Source organism: Canis lupus, chromosome 21, assembly GCF_011100685.1.
Source record: "Canis lupus familiaris isolate Mischka breed German Shepherd chromosome 21, alternate assembly UU_Cfam_GSD_1.0, whole genome shotgun sequence".
NCBI classification, from domain to species: domain Eukaryota; kingdom Metazoa; phylum Chordata; class Mammalia; order Carnivora; family Canidae; genus Canis; species Canis lupus.
The window spans coordinates 26,997,190-27,018,885 of NC_049242.1; the positions used below are offsets into that span (position 1 = coordinate 26,997,190).

Consider the following 21,696-nt stretch of genomic DNA (forward strand, 5'->3'; position numbering starts at 1 on the left):
ATGACTCATGACATTTCCACTGGCTGTGGGAACAGAACTATTCCCAGCTCCATGTGAGAGCTGGAGATTTCTTCCTCTAATATTTTTGGGTGGTTGGTCTTTCCTTAAGTTTCAGGTAATTTCCTCCCATGTAAGTGCTGAATGGTGCTAAGACAAAGACTGAAGATCTCCAATGCATTTTCTCTCTTCTTCAGTACTCCAACCTATGAACTCTAGCTTCCTTGGACATTTGTTTGATATATTATTTGAGGTGCCACATGTGTGAAATTAGATATCAGATTTTTTTAAAGAGTAGGTATCATCTAAGTAGATAGAAAAAAAAAATCAAAGGACATAGCCAGATCCTGGCATTTTTAAAAAATTTATTTTGAGGGCAAGAGCAAGCAGGACAGGGAGGGGAAGAGGGAGAAAGAATCTTAAGCATGGTCCATGCTCAGCATGCAGCCCAACATGGGGCTCAATCTCATGACTCTGAGATCATTACCTGAGCCAAAATCAAGAGTCAGTTGCACAACCAACTGAGCCACCGAGGTGCCCATGGATTTGGAATTTCTACCTCCATGGAATAGAACACAAATCAAGAATGAAATGAAAGCAGGAATGGTCCTCAGAACCTTAGGAAATGCAGAGTTGGAATAAAAGACTAGAGAAGCCATGAAGTGATAGAATGTCCATGAACTATAGAAGATGTTAAAACTGCACATATCTCAGATTCCCAAAACCCTAATTGTCTAAAAATAATGGTCTGCAAAATAAGAACAAAAAATGGCCTACTGAGAAAAAAAATCTTAGAATTTTCATTTGTTGCTATTTTCTTCAGCCTTTTAATATTTATATTATGTTTTATAATATAAAATATGATATGAAATATGTACTTAACCATCACATAAGGTACACTTGATCTATAAATACAATAATATGTGTCAAATATTGCGTACGTGTAAATACACATACACACATATAGGAGAATGATCAAATTTATAGTCTACTGGCTTGGATTTCCTGGATCTATTCCAGCCATTTTTACCTCTTTTCTGGGGAAGCATGTTCTGGTTTCTGCTCTAATCCCAGCATTAAATCTTCTCTCTTCCCAGGAGTGGCACTTGGTTTATGTTTCAAGTAGTTTTGACACCAAGTAGAGCTGAAGTATAAAATATTTCTATCAGGGGCAGCCCCGGTGGCACAGCGGTTTTGCGTGCCTGCAGCCCACAGTGTGATGCTGGAGACCTGGGATCGAGCCCCACGTCGGGCTCCCTGCATGGGCCCTGCTTCTTCCTCTGCCTGTGTCTCTGCCCCCCCACCCCCCGTGTCTCTATGAATGAATAAATAAAATCTTAAAAAATATTTCTATCAACCACTCTTTGAAGAGTTCCTTGCCTGCCTGTGTTTGGGAAGTGAGTTAGAGACAGAGAGACCAAACTTACTAGGACCAGACTGAAGAATGGTCTCACTGCTACCCTCAGTAGAGCATCACCTCCAAAAATGATATGATTCAAGTCCAGGGTCTGAGGAGCTTTCCTTTGGGTATGATTCCAGTTTGGGAGATGTCTACTCACTTTTGGTAGAATACTGAAACTTTCCTCTGAGGTCCCTCTGAGAACATGTTTTGTTGGTCCTGGCTTTGTGTCCCTCCTTAGTTCTGAAGTTTTTATGAAACACTTTTTCAAGACAAATGTATTAAGTTACAGAGAAAGAAGGATGATGTAAAGTTTGTTGTTAAAGGAGATCTTATTTTAAACAGATAATTATAGGTACCAATATATTTATAACACTGAATACATTTAAAAGCTTGATACAGCGATTTTATTTTGAATACTTACCATTAACATTGACATGGATGGAATTGGAAGGTATTATGCTGAATGAAATAAGTCAGAAAGAATTATATGGTTTCACTCATATGTGGGATATAAGAAACAGCACAGGAGATCATAGGGGAAAAGAAGGAAAACTGAATGGGGAAAAAAATCAGAGGGAGACAAACCATGAGAAGAAAGAGAGGGATGGGGTCATTGGGAGATGGGCATCAAGGAGGGTACATGATGTGATGAGTACTGGGTGTTACATGTAACTGTTATTGAACAGTATGTCTGAAACTGATGATGTACTAAGATGTTGGCTAATTGAATTTAAAAATGCCAATATTTAATGTAATCCAGGAATTATATATTTTAGATGACAAAATTCTAGATATAAACTTGATTTTGAAAAATTATCTCTTTATGCAGTTAAAGAGTTCACTTACAAGAAGTTGGAGAATCTCTTCTCTAAAGCACATATTTAGACCCTAACGTTTGACTTGAAACTTTCAGAAGGGCAGGATTTGGATGGACCCATTTTCATTGTAGAAATGCAAATCAAATACCTTAGCTTTCACTTCAGGAACTTCAGGACTGTATTATGACTTTCTTGTTGTTGTTGTTGTTGTTGTTGTTGTGTGTCGCAGTCTCTAATGATGTTAAGCATGAATTGAAGAACTAATATTATGTGTATGGCAATGTCAGCTTATAGATAAGTATGAAAATATTTTGTCCTTCATAATGATTGTAAAGTCCATTGTTAACACTGGCTTCCACTTAGCAAACAGCTGTCTATGAACCTAAGGGTTTTTTTTTTGAAGACTTAAGACAGTAACATCTTAATTGTATTGAATTATAAAATACCTGGGTAATATGTAATTTGATCATTTTATCCATCTGAACTTAGTGAAATCATGCATAAGTTCATTAATTTATCCATCTACCTCTCCAAATGTTGATGCCTTAAATATGTTATAGGTGGCATTTTTATAATCACGAACGACAGGATCAGAATAGAGCAGGGTGACAGACTCATCAAACTTGAATTCTAGGAGCTAGAAACACTGTCTCTTCAGCATCCAATTCTTAGCAGCCCAATGTGCCCTAATTGTAATATCATCTGCTTAGTTATAGCTTATTTTTTTGATGACTGCTCAAAGTTCTGCCCAAGAATTAGTTTGGAGTCTAAGTGCAGTCTATTTGATGACTGACACCTTGCTTCCTACAGTCTCCTGACTTTGGTTGACTTTCTTCTAAGCTTCTGCCATTACCAGCAATATCACACCCACAAGAAAGGGAACGAGAAGATACATGAATAGAGGAAGATGTTTGGATTCTGAGTCATCAGAAAAGGAAGTTTTTATCCTCATTCAATATGAGATAGAAATCACAGGATGCAGAGTCTGCTGAAAGATCCTCAGTGGAATATTGCTCCCATTTCTGGTGCTCATAGGCATGTAAAAGATTCCATTCCTGTCTTCCCTTGGTAAACAGACTGTTTTTCAATTTAGGACCTACAAGAGCTTTGGGGTCTTCTGCTAAAATCTTATTTTACAGATGTCAACAAAGTTCCCAAATTAATAGGTAACTATCTCATTCAAGGTCATAAAATCACTCTATGTGTTTTTAAAATAGTCATAATGATAATAGTGAAAGGGAAGAGAAGGGAAGGGAGAAGAAATGGGTAGGAAATATCAGAAAGGGAGACAGAACATGAAGACTCCCAACTCTGGGAAATGAACTAGGGGTGGTGGAAGGGAAGGAGGGCGGGGGTGGGGGTGACTGGGTGACAGGCACTGAGGGGGCACTTGACTGGATGAGCACTGGGTGTTATTCTGTATGTTGGCAAATTGAACAGCAATAGAAAATTTATTATTAAAAAAAATAAAATAGTCATAACGGATTCCTGGGAGGCAGGGAAAGATGGCTAAAGAGTAGGGTCCCCGTCACCTGTCCCCACCAAATTACCTAGATAACCTTCAAATAATCCTGAAAATCTACGAATTCGGCCTGAGATTTAAAGAGAGAACAGCTGGAATGCTACAGTGAGAAGAGTTCATGTTTCTATCAAGGTAGGAAGACGGGGAAAAAGAAATAAAGAAACAAAAGGCATCCAAGGGGGAGGGGCCCCGCGAGGAGCCAGGCTAAGGCCGGGGCGAGTGTCCCCAGGACAGGAGAGCTCCCTCCCGGAGAAGCAGGAGCTTCACCAATCTTCCCGGACAGAAAGGTGCTCGCAGGGGGCTTGAGCAGGATCCCAGGAGGGGCGGGGATGCCCTCAGGCTCCTAGGGACACTAACAGACACCTGCGCCCCGGGGAGAGCGCCACACCCCGCGGCCAGCTCGCTAAAGGGTTGCAGTGTGCGCCCCGCTGGAACCGGGAGCAGCTCGGCGGTGGCTGGGGCAGAGGCTCCACGCAGAAGGGGCTGCGCGGCCAGGAGCGCGAATCCAACAGCGCAGGCCGGGGAGCACAGGGCGCCAGGGACACAGCCCAGGATTCGGCCTCTCCCAGGGACAGGCAGAAGCCAGGAGGGCACAGGACAGCAAGGACGCTCCTGCCCCAAGCTGAGCAGATCAGTGGTCCTGGCCCGGGAGCATCCAGAGCATCCACTGCAGACTGAGAGCTCTGTAATTAATATGGGAGCTGAAACCAGGGCTCCAGAGCTGGCCACCGCCACTGTGGTTGTTCCTCCTGGGGCCTCACAGGGTAAAAAACCCCCACTGAGCCTCACAGTGGCCTCACCGGATAAACAGCTTAAACATCTTTCACTGAGCCCTGCACCAGGCAGGGGGCTGAGCAGCTCCCCCAAGTGCTAACACCTGAAAATCAGCACAGCAGGCCCCTCCCCCAGAAGACCAGCTAGACGGACAGGGGAAAAACAAATTATTGACCAAGCAGCACTGGAAAGTTCTAGGGGAAGTCGAGGGATTTATAGTATACAGAATCAGGATATACCCCCTTATTTTTATTTTTTATTTTTTTGATTTCTGTTTGCTTCACCCCCTTTTTTTCTTTATTTTCTTCTCTTTTTTCTTTTTCTTTTCTTCTTTTTTTCTTTCTTCTTATTTCCTTTTCTTTCCTTCTTTCTATTCTTTTTCTCCTTTTCCCAATACAACTTGTTTCTGGCCACTCTGCTCTGAGCAAAATGACTAGAAGGAAAAACTCACCTCAAAAGAAAAAAATCAGAAACAGTCCTCTCTCCCACAGAGTTACAAAATCTGGATTACAATTCAATGTCAGAAAGCCAATTCAGAAGCACTATTATAAAGCTACTGGTGGCTCTAGAAAAAAGCATAAAGGACTCAGACTTCATGACTTGCAGAATTTAGATCTAATCAGGCAGAAATTAAAAATCAATTAAATGAGATGCAATCCAAACTAGAAGTCCTAACGACGAGGGTTAAGGAGATGGAAGAACGAGTGAGTGACATAGAAGACAAGTTGAAGGCAAAGAGGGAAACTGAGGAAAAAAGAGACAAACAATGAAGATAGATTAAGGGAAATAAATGACAGCCTGAGGAAGAAAAACCTACATTTAATTGGGGTGCCCGAGGGCACCAAAAGGGACAGAGGTCCAGAATTTGTATTTGAACAAATCATAGCTGAAAACTTTCCTAATCTGAGAAGGGAAACAGGCATTCAGATCCAGGAAATAGACAGATCCCCCCCTAAAATCAATAAAAACCGTTCTACACCTCGAGATTTAATAGTTAAGCTTGCAAATTCCAATGATAAAGAGAAGATCCTTAAAGCAGCAAGAGACAAGAAATCCCTGACTTTTATGGGGAGGAGTATTAGGGTAACAGCAGACCTCTCCACAGAGACCTGGCAGGCCAGAAAGGGCTGGCAGGATATATTCAGGGTCCTAAATGAGAAAAACATGCGGCTAAGAATACTTTACCCAGCAAGGCTCTCATTCAGAATAGAAGGAGAGATAAAGAGCTTCCAAGACAGGCAGGAACTGAAAGAATATGTGACCACCAAATCAGCTCTGCAAGAAATTTTAAGGGGAACTCTTAAAATTCCATTTTAATAAGAAGTGCAATGGAACAATCCACAAAAACAGGGACTGAATAGGTATCATGATGACACTAAACTCATATCTTTCAATAGTAACTCTGAACGTGAATGGGCTTAATGAATCAAAAGGCACAGGGTGTCAGACTGGATAAAAAAGCAGGACCCATCTATTTGCTGTCTACAAGAGACGCATTTTAGACATAAGGACACCTACAGCCTGAAAATAAAAGGTTGGAGAACCATTTACCATTCAAATGGTCCTCAAAAGAAACCAGGGGTAGCCATCCTTATATCAGATAAACTAAAATTTATCCCAAAGACTGTAATGAGAGATGAAGAGGGACACTATATCATACTTAAAGGATCTATCCAATAAGAGGACTTAACAATCATCAATATATATGCCCCGAATGTGGGAGCTGCCAAATATATCAATTAATAACCAAAGTTAAGACATACTTCGATAATAATACACTTATACTTGGTGACTTCAATCTAGTGCTTTCTACACTCGATAGGTCTTCGAAACACAACATCTCCAAAGACACAAGAGCTTTAAATGATACACTGGACCAGATGGATTTCACAGATATATACAGAATTTTACATCCAAACTCAATTGAATACACATTCTTCTCAAGTGCACATGGAACTTTCTCCAGAATAGACCACATACTGGGTCACAAATCAGGTCTGAACCAATACCAAAAGATTGGGATCGTCCCCTGAGTATTCTCAGACCATAATGCCTTGAAATTAGAACTAAATCAGAACAAGAAGTTTGGAAGGACTTCAAATACGTGGAGGTTAAGGACCATCCTTAAAAGATGGAAGGGCCAACCAGGAATTTAAGGAAGAATAAAAAAGATTCATGGAAACTAATGAGAATGAAGAAACAACCTTTCAAAATCTTTGGGATATAGCAAAAGCAGTCCTGAGGGGGAAATATATCGCAACACAAGCATCCATCCAAAAACTGGAAAGAACTCAAATACAAAATCTAACCTTACACCTAAAGGAGCTAGAGAAAAAAATAGCAAATAGATCCTACACCCAGCAGAAGAAGAGAATTAATAAAACTTCAAGCAGAACTCAATGAAATAGAGACCAGAAGAACTGTGGAACAGATCAACAAAACCAGGAGTTGGTTCTTTGAAAGAATTATAAGATAGATAAACCATTAGCCAGCCTTATTAGAAAGAAGAGAGAGAAGATTCAAATTGATAAAATCATGAATGAGAAAGGAGAGATCACCATCAACACTACGGAAATACAAACGATTTTAAAAACATGAACAGCTATACGCCAATAAATTAGGCAGTCTAGAAGAAATGGATGCATTTCTGGAAAACCACAAACTACCAAAACTGGAACAGGAAGAAATAGAAAACCTGAACAGGTCAATAACCGGGGAAGAAATTGAAGTAGTCATCAAAAACCTCCCAAAACACAAAAGTCCAGGGCCAGATGGCTTCCCAGGGGAATTCTATCAAACGTTTAAAGAAGAACCCATACCTATTCTACTAAAGCTGTTTGGAAAGATAGAAAGAGATGGAGTACTTTCAAGTTTGTTCTATGAGGGCAGCATCACCTTAATTCCAAAACCAGACAAAGACCGCACCAAAAAGGAGAATTACAGACCAATATCCCTGATGAACATGGATGCAAAAATTCTCAACAAGATACTAGCCAATAGGATCCAAAGTACATTAAGAAGATTATTCACCATGACCAAGTAGGATTTATCCCGGGGATGCAAGGCTGGTTCAACACTTGTAAAACAATCAATGTGATTCATCATATCAGCAAGAGAAAAAACAAGAACCATATGATCCTTTCAGAAGATGCAGAGAAAGCATTTGACAAAATACAGCATCCATTCCTGATCAAAACTCTTCAGAGTGTAGGGATAGAGGGAACATTCCTCAACATCTTAAAAGCCATCTACGAGAAGACCACAGCAAATATCATTCTCAATGGGGAAGCACTGGGAGCCTTTCCCCTAAGATCAGGAACACCACAGGGATGTCCACTCTCACCACTGCTATTTAACATAGTACTGGAAGTCCTAGCCTCAGAAATCAGACAACAAAAAGAAATAAAAGGCATTCAAATTGGCAAAGAAGTCAAACTCTCCCTCTTCGCCGATGACATGATACTCTACATAGAAAACCCAAAAGCATTCACCCCAAGATTGCTAGAACTCATACAGCAATTTGGCAGTGTGGCAGGATACAAAATCAATGCCCAGAAGTCAGTGGCATTTCTATACGCTAACAATGAGAATGAACAAAGAGAAATTCAGGAGTCAATCCCATTTACAATTGCACCCAAAAGCCTAAGATACCTAGGAATAAACCTCACCAAAGAGGTAAAGGATCTATACCCTAAAAACTATAGAACACTTCTGAAAGAAATCGAGGAAGACACAAAGAGATGGAAAAATATTCCATGCTCATGGATTGGCAGAATTAATATTGTGAAAATGTCAATGTTACCCAGGGCAATTTACACGTTTAATGCAATCCCTATCAAAATACCATGGACTTTCTTCAGAGAGTTGAAAAAAATATTTTAAGACTTGTGTGGAATCAGAAAAGACCACTAATAGCCAGGAGAATTTTAAAAAAGAAAACCATATCTGGGGGCATCACAATGCCAGATTTCAGGTTGTGCTACAAAGCGGTGGTCATCAAGACAGTGTGGTACTGGCACAAAAACAGACACATAGATCAATGGAACAGAATAGAGAATCCAGAAGTAGACCCTGAACTTTATGGTCAACTAATATTCGACAAAGGAGGAAAGACTATCCACTGGAAGAAAGACAGTCTCTTCAATAAATGGTGCTGGGAAAATTGGACATCCACATGCAGAAGAATGTAACTAGACCACTCTCTTGCACCATACACAAAGATAAACTCAAAATGGATGAAAGATCTAAATGTGAGACAAGATTCCATCAAAATCCTAGAGGAGAACACAGGCAACACCCTTTTTGAACTTGGCCACAGTAACTTCTTGCAAGATACATCCAGGAAGGCAAAAGAAACAAAAGCAAAAATGAACTATTGGGACTTCATCAAGATAAGAAGCTTTTGCACAGCAAAGGATACAGTCAACAAAACTAAAAGACAACCTACAGCATGGGAGATGATATTTGCAAATGATGTATCAGATAAAGGGCTAGTTTCCAAGATCTATAAAGAACTTCTTAAACTCAACACCAAAGAAACCAACAATCCAATCATGAATTGGGCAAAAGACATGAACAGAAATCTCACAGAGGAAGACATAGACATGGCCAACACGCAAATGAGAAAATGCTCTGCATCACTTGCCATCAGGGAAATACAAATCAAAACCACAATGAGATACTGCCTCACACCAGTGAGAATGGGGAAAATTAACAAGGCAGGAAACAACAAATGTTGGAGAGGATGTGGAGAAAAGGGAACCCTCTTACACTGTTGGTGGGAATGTGAACCTGTGCAGCCACTCTGGAAAACTGTGTGGAGGTCCCTCCAAGAGTTAAAAATAGATCTGCCGTATGACCCAGCAATCGCACTGTTGGGGATTTACCCCAAAGATTCAGATGGAATGAAACGCCAGGACACCTGCACCCCGATGTTTCTAGCAGCAATGTCCACAATAGCCAAATTGTGGAAGGAGCCTCAGTGTCCATCAAAAGATGAATGGATAAAGAAGATGTGGTTTATGTATACAATGGAATATTACTCAGCCATTAGAAACGACAAATACCCACCATTTGCTTCGACGTGGATGGAACTGGAGGGTATTATGCTGAGTGAAATAAATCAATTGGAGAAGGACAAACATTATATGTTCTCATTCATTTGGGGAATATAAATAATAGCGAAAGGGTATAAAGGGGAAATGAGACAAAATAAGTGGGAAATATCAGAAAGGGAGACGGAACATAAAGACTCCTAACTCTGGAAATGAACTAGGGGTGGTAGAAGTGGAGGTGGGCGGGGGGTGGGGGTGACTGGTTGCGGCGGGCACTGAGGTGGGCACTTGATGGGATGAGCACTGGGTGTTATTCTATATGTTGACAAATTGAACACTAATAAAATTAAATTTATTAAAAAAGATAAAATAGTCATAACGTGGTTTGATTATATAGAGCATTATTTTCACACAAAGTTGTTAATGCAGAAACCTAGACGTTTCAGGAGGGTTGGGAAGATTCAGACTTGGGAACCCTGCCAGTCAAGATATATTTTTTTTGTGTAAGACTATATTGTTAGCTCTGAAAAGGCCTTGGAAGATAATGAGGCACTCAACAGTGAGTGTTCATGAATAAGAAGATAATTCTTCCATATCTATACCAGTAGTTTCTTGGTTTGGGCTAATAGGCCTTAAAACAAGCTAATGTTCATAAATTTTTCATTTAACTCTAGGAAGAACTTCTGAGAAGATTTAAGATAGGAACAGGAATAGTATCTTTTCTGTTGGTCCATGATTAAAAATAGAATTATTTGAAGCTGAACTGTTTAGAAACAGATGACAGTGAGCTTAATCTATTTAGAGGTACTTGCCTCAAACTAGAGCAGCCAGCAGGACCTCTGGTTAAACAAAATCAGTCCATTGGATGATTTTTTTTTCTTGGTTATTGGTTCACCTCAACAAAAGATGGTCCAGCAGAGGGAGCCGTAATACAGTGATAGCATGGTGGTGAAAGCAGATCTCAAACTGGTGGAACCAAGTTTCAAATCCAGGTCAATGAGCCTTCATGAAATTAAGTAACTTCTCCAAAGTCAGTTAACTACACTATTTTGAAAGTGAGGCATTTATATCCAAGGGTTTGAGGATTTAATTAGTCAACCTATATAAAGTAACTATATACTCAGGTTCATATCTGGCACACACACACACACACAAAGATATTTAACAAATGATAGTTGTGAGGACACTAAATCCTCTTTTAAGTGGCATGCCACTGCTTCCCTCTAGTTGAAGCCTTTTACTCTTGCAAGCGCAGGAAACATCTCAATGCCATAGATCCTCTCCCCAGAACCCCATGTTGCAGTAACTGATGTCCCAAGTCTGCTTAACTTTTATCTTAGTTTGTAACTTTTTATTCTAGTCCCAGAGTAAAACATTTCTCTTAGTGAGCTATCCTAGCCCTATGAATGAATTCTTATTGTCAACAGGAGTGATCAAAAAGGCAAAATGCATTGTTCAAGAGGTGAAAGTAAGGTTCTACCTGTACTAAAAAGATACATAGAGTAGTGCTGACTATGGATTTTCCTTCCTGCCTTAGACTGGATGAGGGTGGATATATAGAGAAACCTGATATACCAGTTATGGTTTTATCAGAGAGTTGGAACCAAAATGAATGATATGGAATAAGGGATTTATTATAAAGGATCAGACCTTAAGCAATTAGGGGATCTGGCAAACTATATGGAAGACTATGAAGTGGCCCTATAGTTCAGTAGGACCAACACTCGGGAAGAAAGCTTGGATGTGGATTATAAGAGTAGATAGTAAGGATATGCATCTCCCAAGGATGAACTGGAACCTACAGAGGAAGCCTAGAATCCACATATCACTCACTGCCTCCAATCTTTACAATGCAGATGCCGGCCACCATGGAGCTGAACATACACTTGGCCCAGGATCTGGAGAAATGGAAGGAGATGTGGCAGGAGATGAAGGAATTGTGGGCTCAGCTGCTACTCCATGCCTACGAGGTGAACCCATAGATCAGAGACAAAAAGGAGTTACAGCAGCACCTAGCACTCTTTACACCTTTAGAAAATAATGGCTGCTGTTTAACTTCTGCCTTCCAATCTCAGAAATGGGCCCTCTATCCAGTCCTAACCAGGAGCCTCTCACAGGGAAAGTGGTTCTGGGAAACAGTTCCAGCATGGTCAGGAAGATGTAGTACAATGCCCTAACATTAGATGCATCTGAGAAATCTTAGACTAATGAAAATGAGAATCCCTTAACTCCTGAGTGAAAATATACCTATTTAACTGTATTATATTTCTGTCTATATAGCATACAGGGAGATGCCTAAATCCCTTGAATGATTAGGCCTCACTCTGAGTCACTTTTGTATCCATCCAACTTTAACAGATCAGGATTAGACCAGAAAATATTTCTTGAGAAGGAGTCCATGTCAAGATTCTTATCCAATTCTGAGAAACATAATAAATGTTATACTTGGCTGATGTTGGTTCCATTTGAATCAAGTGAACAAGGGAGTTTCCCTCAATTCTTTTTTTTTTTCCTAACAAAAAATATTTTAATGTAGGAAGCAACATGTGAACATTGAGGTGGTAAAACTGACGTTACAATTATACGATAAATATCAAATGATATCCTTCTGGCTTAATGGAAAAAATAACAGTTGTAACAGTCATGTTCAACATCTTGGTTAAGTACAGGGAAAACGGGCAGGAATGGCACACACATATGCAAAGATTGAACAGTTCAAATAATTTTTAGCCCTTCTGAGAAAATATAGATGGGAAATCTGTAGCAAATACTTGCGTAATATGGTGGTTCAGTCCACTAGTGATCATCTGTTCATGCACTTCAAGTAAATGCAGTTGTTTTTGAGCATAGGAAACTAGATTTAAAGCAAGTCCCTGCTCAACAAGCTAATGATACTATAAATCCCTTACATTCAAAAATACAGTTTAAGTTTGGAAAAAGTTTTAGGTAAAGTAAAGCATACTCATTTCCATGATTACTTTTAGATAGAACTGAGACTACAGTACTATATTATACATTGTCAGGTACACTGCTGTGCACAGGTAATTCCAATTACCATATTTTATGTTTGTTGGTCATCAATAGCACAAATTTTATGCTCCAAAAGAAATTAATCAATCCAGCAAAATGGTTACATTTAATTTTCTTTTAAAGACAGATTAACTAAATTTAAGGAAGAACTGCCTTTTACTGATATCTCATTTTCAAATTACTCGTACAAACTTACCAAAGAATTACTATGTATTTTGCTCCGCATCAACCTGCAAAAGGTTTCCCAACACAGATGCATCATTTCTTGTTCAGTTCCCAAAAATAAAGGCTTTCTACCTGAAAGCATTTACGTTCCTAGCTCTCTGAAGTAAACATTAAAAAACAAAGTACAAAAAATGATCTCCCCTCTTCTAAAGGGCCCACTTAGTTACATAAAGTATTTTGTTTCCCAACACTTTTTCTGATTCAAAAGGTATTTACTTCCTAAGAACATGAAGGATCTTCATTTCAAACCCAACAGTCCGTTTCCATGGCAACACCGCGGGGTTCCTTGGCTACCAGGAGTCACATTAGTTGACTGTGGAATTTCTCAATCTTCTTTACATTTTGGGCTTGGTCTGTTCTTTTTTTTTTTTTTTTAATAATAAATTTATTTTTATTCGAGTTCAATTTGCCAACATACACAATTGTATGTTGCTCAACCTATCAAGTGCCCCACTCAGTGCCCGTCACCCAGTCACCCCCACCCCCGCCCTCCTCCCCTTCCACCACCCCTAGTCCATTTCCCAGAGTTAGGAGTCTTTATGTTCTGTCTCCCTTTCTGATATTTCCTACCCATTTCTTCTCCCTTCCCTTCTATTCCCTTTCACTATTATTTATATTCCCCAAATGAATGAGACCATACAATGTTTGTCCTTCTCCGATTGACTTACTTTACTCGGCATAATACCCTCCAGTTCCATCCACGTTGAAGCAAATGGTGGGTATTTGTTATTTCTAATGGCTGAGGAATATTCCATTGTATACATAAACCACATCTTCTTTATCCATTCATCTTTCGATGGACACCGAGGCTCCTTCCACAATTTGGCTATTGTGGACATTGCTGCTAGAAACATCGGGGTGCAGGTGTCCCGGCGTTTCATTGCATCTGTATCTTTGGAGTAAATCCCCAGCAGTGCAATTGCTGGGTCGTAGGGAAGGTCTATTTTTAACTCTTTGAGGAACCTCCACACAGTTTTCCAGAGTGGCTGCACCAGTTCACATTCCCACCAACAGTGCAGGAGGGTTCCCTTTTCTCCACATCCTCTCCAACATTTGTTGTTTCCTGCCTTGTTAATTTTCCCCATTCTCACTGGTGTGAGGTAGTAGCTCATTGTGGTTTTGATTTGTATTTCCCTGATGGCAAGTGATGCAGAGCATTTTCTCATGTGCACGTTGGCCATGTCTATGTCTTCCTCTGTGAGATTTCTGTTCATGTCTTTTGCCCATTTCATGATTGAATTGTTTCTTTGCTGTTGAGTTTAATAAGGATTCCTTGGCTACCATGCTTCGCATTAGTTGACTGTGGAATTTCTCAATCTTCTTTACATCTTGGGCTTGGTCTGTTCTATACACCAAACAAACTAAATCATCTGTTACTTTAATACAGAAACTTCCATTCAGAAGGCCTATATTTGAGAACCACACGTGCCTTCATAGGATCGGCAAGGTAGAGTTTCTTGGCCGAGCAGCTGAACTCCTCCCAGGTCTGGTACTGCGGCATTGTGGGTCCGCAGCAGACTGCTGGAGGGGGCGCAGCCCGGCCCACCTACCACCTACCTTGGGCAGCCAGAGACCGGTGGGGGGGTGGGGGGCAGCGGCCCAAGATGGCAGCCAATTTCCCTCAATTCTGACAAAAAGGGTAAACCATATTATTCCCACAAGAAGGAGGTTTGTGTTAGGGAAGATTTCCAGGAATACAGACCTCTAGATCTTAGACTTTTATTTCTAGGTATTTTGCAGAGTCACTTCTATTTTAAAAATTTATTTTTATTTATTTTTTTGTATATTTTTAAATTGGAGTTCGATTTGCCAACATATAGTATAACACCCAGTGCTCATCCCATTAAGTGCCCACCCTCACTTCCCGTCACCCAGTCACCCTGTCCCCCTGCCCACCGCCCCTTCCACTATTCTTTGTTCGTTTCCCAGAGTTAGATGTCTTTCATGTTATGTCACGCTCTGATTTTTCCCACTCATTTTCTCTCCTTTCCCCTTTATCCCCTTTCACTATTTCTTAATATTCCCTATATGAGTGAAACCATATGTTTGTCCTTCTCTGATTGACTTATTTCGCTCAACATAATACCCTCCAGTTCTATCCACATAGAACTCCCTGCAGGGAGCCTGATGTGGGACTCAATCCCGGGTCTCCAGGATCATGCCCTGGGCTGAAAGGCCGGTGCTCAACTGCTGAGCCACCCAGGCATCCCGTGTAGGTTTTTTTTTTTTTTTTTTTTTTTATTCATTTATGATAGCCACAGAGAGAGAGCGCGAGAGAGAGAGGCAGAGAGAGAAGCAGGCTCCATGCACCGGGAGCCCGACGTGGGATTCGATCCCGGATCTCCAGGATCGCGCCCTGGGCCAAAGGCAGGCGCCAAACCGCTGCGCCACCCAGGGATCCCCCCGTGTAGGTCTTTTTGGTGAAATTTCTATTCATGTCTTTTGTCCATTTTATGATTGGATTCCATTTACAAAAAGCCCACAGCAAATATCATTTTCAATGGGGAAAAACTGAGAGCCTTTCTCCTAAGATCAGGAACAAGACAGGGATGTCTACTCTCACCACTGCTATTCATCATAGTACTAGAAGTCCTAGCCTCAGCAATCAGACAACAAGAAATAAAAGGCACTCGAATCCGCAAGGAAGAAGTCAAACTCTCCCTCTTTGCAGATGACATGATACTGTTCATAGAAAACCCAAAAGACTCCACCCCAAGATTGCTAGAACTCATACAGCAATTCGGCAGTGTGGCAGGATACAAAATCAATGCCCAGAAATCAGTGACATTTCTATACACTAACAATGAGACTGAAGAAAGAGAAATTAAGGAGTCAATCCCACTTGCAATTGTACCCAAAAGCATAAGATACCTATGAATAAACCTAACCAAAGAGGTAAAGGATCTATACCCTAAAAACTACAGAACACTTCTGAGAGAAATTGAGGAAAACACAAAGAGATGGGAAAATATTCCATGCTCATGGATTGGAAGAATCAATATTGTGAAAATGTCTATGCTACCCAGGGAAACTTTCACATTCAATGCAATCCCTATCAAAATACCATGGACTTTCTTCAGAGCCTTGGAACAAATCATCTTAAGATTTGTGTGGAATCAGAAAAGACCTTGAATAGCCAGGGAAATACTGAAAAAGAAAACCAGAGCCAGGGCATCATAATGCTGGATTTCAGGTTGTGCTACAAAGCTGTGATCATCAGGACAGTGTGATACTGGCACAAAAACAGACACATAGATCAATGGAACAGAATAGAGAATCCAGAAATGGGCCCTCAACTCTTTGGTCAACTAATATTTGACAAAACAGGAAAGACTATCCACTGGAAAAAAGGCAGTCTCTTCAGTAAATAGTGCTGGTAAAATTGGACATCCACGTGCAGAAGACTGAAAGTAGACCATTCTCTTACACCATACACAAAGATAAACTCAAAATGGATGAAAGATCTAAATGGGAGACAAGAATCCATCAAAATCCTAGAGAACACAGGCAACACCCTTTTTGAATTTGGCCACAGCAACTTCTTGCAAGATACATCCATGAAGGCAAGAGAAACAAAAGCAAAAAAGAACTATTTGCACTTAAGATAAAAAGCTTCTGCACAGCAAAAGAAACAGTCAACAAAATGAAAATATCTGCAGAATGGGAGAAGATATTTGCAAATGACCTATCAGAGAAAGGGCTAGTATCCAAGATCTATAAAGAACTTATTAAACTCAACAGCAAAGAAATAATCCAATCATGAAATGGGCAAAAGACATGATCAGAAATCTCACAGAGGAAGACATAGACATGGCCAACAAGCACATGAGGAAATGCTCCGCATCACTGGCCATCAGGGAAACACAAATCAAAACCACAATGAGATACCACCTCACACCAGTGAGAATGGGGAAAATTAACAAGACAGGAAACCACAAATATTGGAGAGGATGTGGAGAAAGGGGAACCCCCTTGCACTGTTGGTGGGAATGTGAACTGGTGCAGCCACTCTGGAAAACCGTGTGGAGGTTCCTCAAAGAGTTAAAAATAGCTACCCTATGAGCCAGCAATTGCACTACTGGGGATTTATCACAAAGATACAGATGCAGTGAAATGGCAGGACACCTGCACCCCAGTGTTTATGGTAGCAATGTCGACAGTAGCCAAACTGTGGAAGGAGCCTTGTTGTCTATTGAAAGATGAATGGATAAAGCAGATGTGGTCTATGTATAGAATGGAATACAGCCATTAGAGGAAGCCATTAGTAATGGCATTAGAAACAACAAATACCTACCATTTGCTTCAATGTGGTTAGAACTGGAGGATATTATGCTGAGTGAAATAAGTCAATCTGAGAAGGACAAACATTATATGGTTTCAATAATACGGGGAGTATAAAAAATAGCAAAAGAGAATAAAGGGGAAAGGAGAGAAAATGAGTGGGAAATATCATAGAGGGTGACAGAACATGAGAGACTCCTAACTCTGAGAAACGAACAAGGGGTGGTGGAAGGGGAGGTGGCCAGAGGGATGGGTGACTGGGTGATGGGCACTGAGGGGGGCACTTAACGGGATGAGCACTGGGTGTTACATGTTGGCAAAGCGAACTCCAAAAAAAAAATACACAAAAAAATTTAAAAAGAACAATGATACTTGCGTGAATGAGAGATGAGACTCCTAACTCTGGGAAACGAACTAGGGGTGGTGGAAGGGGAGGTGGGTGGGAGGTGGGGATGACTGGGTGACGGGCACTGAGGGGGGCACTTGATGGGATGAGCACTGGGTGTTATTCTATATGTTGGCAAATTGAACACCAATAAAAAATAATTTTATATATAAAAAAAAAGAACTTTAACTCCTATGGGCAGGAAGGTTCCAATCCAAGTCCTATTAGATAAAGATTTCTCACATTCATGTTGCCTTCATCCTCAATGAAAGTCTATCCTGGGGCAAGCCAAAAACTTTGGAAAGCTTGCCAATGCAGTTGAATTTTGCCAAATCTTTGCTAACAATTTGTAAATTTTCTTTAAGAAGGTGTTAGAGTATAATTGTCTTTTACAAATTGTGCAAAACATTATCCATAGAGAATCTAGAAATCTTTTATCAAAAATATCAAAGAAAGGGGCAGCCCTGGTGGCTCAGTGGTTTAGTGCCGCCTGCAGCCCAGGGTGTGATCCTGGAGTTCCAGGATCGAGTCCCACGTCGGGCTCTCTGCATGGAGCCTGCTTCTCCCTCTGTTTGTGTCTCTCTGTCTCTCTCTCTCTCTGTCTCTATGAGTAAATAAATAAAATCTTAAAAAAATAAAAAAATCAAAGAAAGATGAATGGATAAAGATGTGGCATAAAAAAGATGTGGCATATACATATTATATATTTTATTATATATATATATAATGGAATATTATTCAGCCATCAGAAAGGATGAATACTTACCATGTACATCAACATGGATGGAACTGGAGGGTATTATGCTGATTGAAATAAGTCAGTTGCAGAAAGACAATTATCATATGGTTTCACTCACATGTGGAACATAAGAAATGGTAAAAGGGACTATAAGGGAAAGGAGGGAATCTGAGTGGGGAAGTTAGAGAGGAAGACAAATTGTGAGACACTCCTAACTCTGGGAAACAAAGGGTTGCAGGAGAGGAGGTAGATGGGGGGTGTGGTAACTGGGTGACAGGCACTGCCAAAGGCACATGATGAGAGGAGGACTGGATGTTATATGTTGGCAAATTGAATTTAAATGATATTAAAATAATATCAATCCTATTTCTGTGGTCTTCTCTGGTCTTGCATTAATTTTGTGTCAAATATGAAAAAGGGATACTGTATAAAAACTCATATCGATTTCCCCATTCAGAAATTCTGCTCTCTACTTTGAGAAAATCCACAGTGAAGTGGAATATAATCTAGCATTCTTCTTAGACCTTTATCGCCATACCTCAGGTAAGAAAGACCTAGTTGCATGAGTGTCACTGCATAGGCTTCTCCAGTGTTTTTCTACCATCACTATCTGTATGCCCCACAGATGCAGAACAGTCACTTGGGTTGAGACCCTGCCTTAAGAATGTAGAGAAGTCTCTCTCGAATCTGTTTGGTACGGACAGCATAGACAACTGGGTTGAGAATGGGTGGAATGAGGAGGTAAAAGTTGGCCAAAAGGATATGGATATGAGGAGGCACATGATGGCCAAAGCGGTGAGTGAGAGAAGAAACAGCAATGGGGATATAGAAGACAAGAATGGCACAAATGTGAGAACTACATGTCCCTAGAGTTTTAAGCCTGGCCTCTGGGGTGGCCAACCCCATTACAGCCCTGAAAATCATCACATATGAGGCAGTGATAGCTAATGAATCTAGGATCAATACCAGGAAGCCAATTCCCATTCCATACAAGTTGTTGACTGTTGTGTCACCACATGCTAAGGTAACTATGGCCATGTGCTCACAATAGGAATGGGCAATGATTTGGGTCCGGTAATGAGGCAGCCTCAGGCGAATCATCAGAGGCAGAGGCCCAATGTAGAGTACTCCACGGAAGAGGGCAGCCAAGCCCAAACGACCCACTGCTGCATGAGTGAGCACCAAGGTGTGGCGTAATGGGTCACATATGGCCACATAGCGATCAAAAGCCATGGCAAGGAAGATTCCTGACTCAACAGTGGCAAAGCAGTGGATGAAGAACATCTGAGCCAAGCAGGCATCCAGGTCAATGTTGTGGGCACCAAACCAGAAGATGGCTAGTAGTTTGGGCATGGTAGACGTTGAAAGGACCAAGTCAATGACAGCCAACATGCACAGGAAGAAGTACATGGGTTGGTGCAGGCTGCGTTCCACCTTTATCACTGCCAGGATAGTCACATTCCCCACTATAGCCATCAGGTACATAGAGCTGAAGGGGATGGAGAGCCAGATGTGCAGGGATTGCAGCCCTGGAATACCAGTAAGCCAGAAAGAACTAGGCACCAAACAGGCATTATTAGACATGAACATGTTTCAGGCAGTGGAGTATCCAGGAGATAGGAGCTCTTGGATTTTTGCTCTTATGAGAGGTATTGTTTCTGGAAACTGTAGACTACTAGATTCTTATTTTCATCCTGTGCAACTGGTGGAACCTATAATAAAGAAGTCTCAAAGTCTGCTTGACATATTACAGATTTTATTAAACTATGCATGAAAACACTCATTGCTACATGTAGAAACAGGCATGCTCATGACTTCTAATGCTAAAATACCCTACTCCACCCTAGAGGTCTCCAACTTCTTTATCACTTTTCAGTATTTTTGCTTTGGGAAACACTTCTTAAAGGAAATGGAAACTACAGAAAAGTTCTATGTGCAATGATTAAATGTAAACCCATGTAGTGTGTTTAGCTCAATGCATATGTACTTTGTATAAATAGCAACATTAATAACATCAATAATACTGATTTCCTATTTGCAATTACTGATTTTATTTTTTTTAAAAAGATTTGAGAGAGAGTATGCAAGAGTGGGGAGACAGGGGTGAGGTAGAGGGAGAGACATCTCCAGCAGACTGCCTGCTCACCATGGAGCCTGACTCAGGGCTTGAGGTCATGACCCTGAGATCATAACCTGAGCAGAAATCAAGAGTCAGATGCTTAACTAACTTAGCTACCCAGGTGTCCCTAAAATTGATTTTATAATGAAAAATTGGAAGTTATGTGTGTTCAAAATAAAGCATTGTTTAAGTTGTAGGACATCCAATGAGTTAGAATTATGTTTATAATATTTTTAGATCTATGTATTTACCTGGGAAAATGTATACATCATGCTACAGTAAATGAGGGGATAGCAGGGGGCAGATTAAACTATGATAGAATTTCATTAAAATACAGGTATGTGTCATAGTTGTAAAAACCCCTTTTTAATTTTCTTTCTGTATTTATGTATATTCTGGCTTTTAAAGTGGACAAGGACTTTAAAAGTAGTCTTAAAACTATTAAAGCCCAAAGACAGAGTGACTATTTACCAAGGAAAATATATCCGTGAGGTACAATTTCTTTTTCTCTGGATTAGTCAGATTGCCAAATCTAACTGGCTTCTTCAAAGAGATTTGGTATAGGATCTTATTTCTCAAAGAAAAGAATCTTTCATTTAAGGTTTCCCAGATTTCATGGTTAAAAGATAAAGAGACAAAGTTCCTTAAAGGTTTACTCTTAGGACAGAGACTATTAAGCTTACTGAGTATCTGGGTATCTATAAGATAGGTAAAAGAAAAAATGCATCTTTCTATAAGTATTTCTCACTCTAAGTTTTGCCCATTACCTGGTGATAATTAAGAAGAATGGATTGAAAGAAAACAGTTGATAGGATTCTTCTTTCTGACCACATCCCTCTTGGTCTCTAAAGAGACAGATAAGCACTAAATCACTGGCCATTACTTGTAAAAGTCTACTTTTTTTTCTGCCCTTCAGGCATCTCTCACTAAGAATTCAAGAGTGGCTCCTGTTGTTTCACATCCCCAGGGTTCAGAACCTAAGAGTACCAAGTTTAATTTGAGTCTTGTCCTGTCTTAGGGTTGCCATCCTGCTGTTTCCCATCAGATTCTCAGCAATAGTCTCAGACTCCCTGTCCTCACAATGGTGACTTTCTTCATACAGCCACATTTTTGCTGAGATGTTTCATCATTTTTTTGTTTTTTACTGGGGCAAATTTCCCCCATTCTTCAAGGCCATCACAGACCATCTCCCTTCTACAAAGCCTTTTTTGGGAGCTCCAGTCTATACCAGAGTGGTTGAGTAGTCGTGAAATTCCTAATTGTCTCAAATGAGCCCAAGAACATTTCAAATACTCTTGTACAAAATATAAACAGCAATTACATTTCTGTGACAAAAAGTATAAGAAATGG

The 21,696-nt window shown here is 40.4% G+C and overlaps 1 protein-coding gene and 1 long non-coding RNA gene across 2 annotated transcripts in view; both read right to left on the minus strand.

The window, feature by feature from the left end:
• The window catches only part of LOC119877343, a 37,776-nt gene extending 24,725 nt beyond the window's left edge, over positions 1-13,051 (minus strand). The window contains exon 1 of the long non-coding RNA XR_005375366.1: positions 12,794-13,051. This is a non-coding gene — a long non-coding RNA (uncharacterized LOC119877343). The remainder of the gene's footprint in view (positions 1-12,793) is intronic.
• Positions 13,052-18,863: 5,812 nt separating this feature from the next.
• On the minus strand, positions 18,864-19,817 carry OR52M2 (olfactory receptor family 52 subfamily M member 2). Its single transcript, NM_001389129.1, is given in 1 exon segment — positions 18,864-19,817. A coding segment is annotated over 1 exon segment (954 nt).
• Between the last annotated feature and the right edge of the window lie 1,879 nt (positions 19,818-21,696).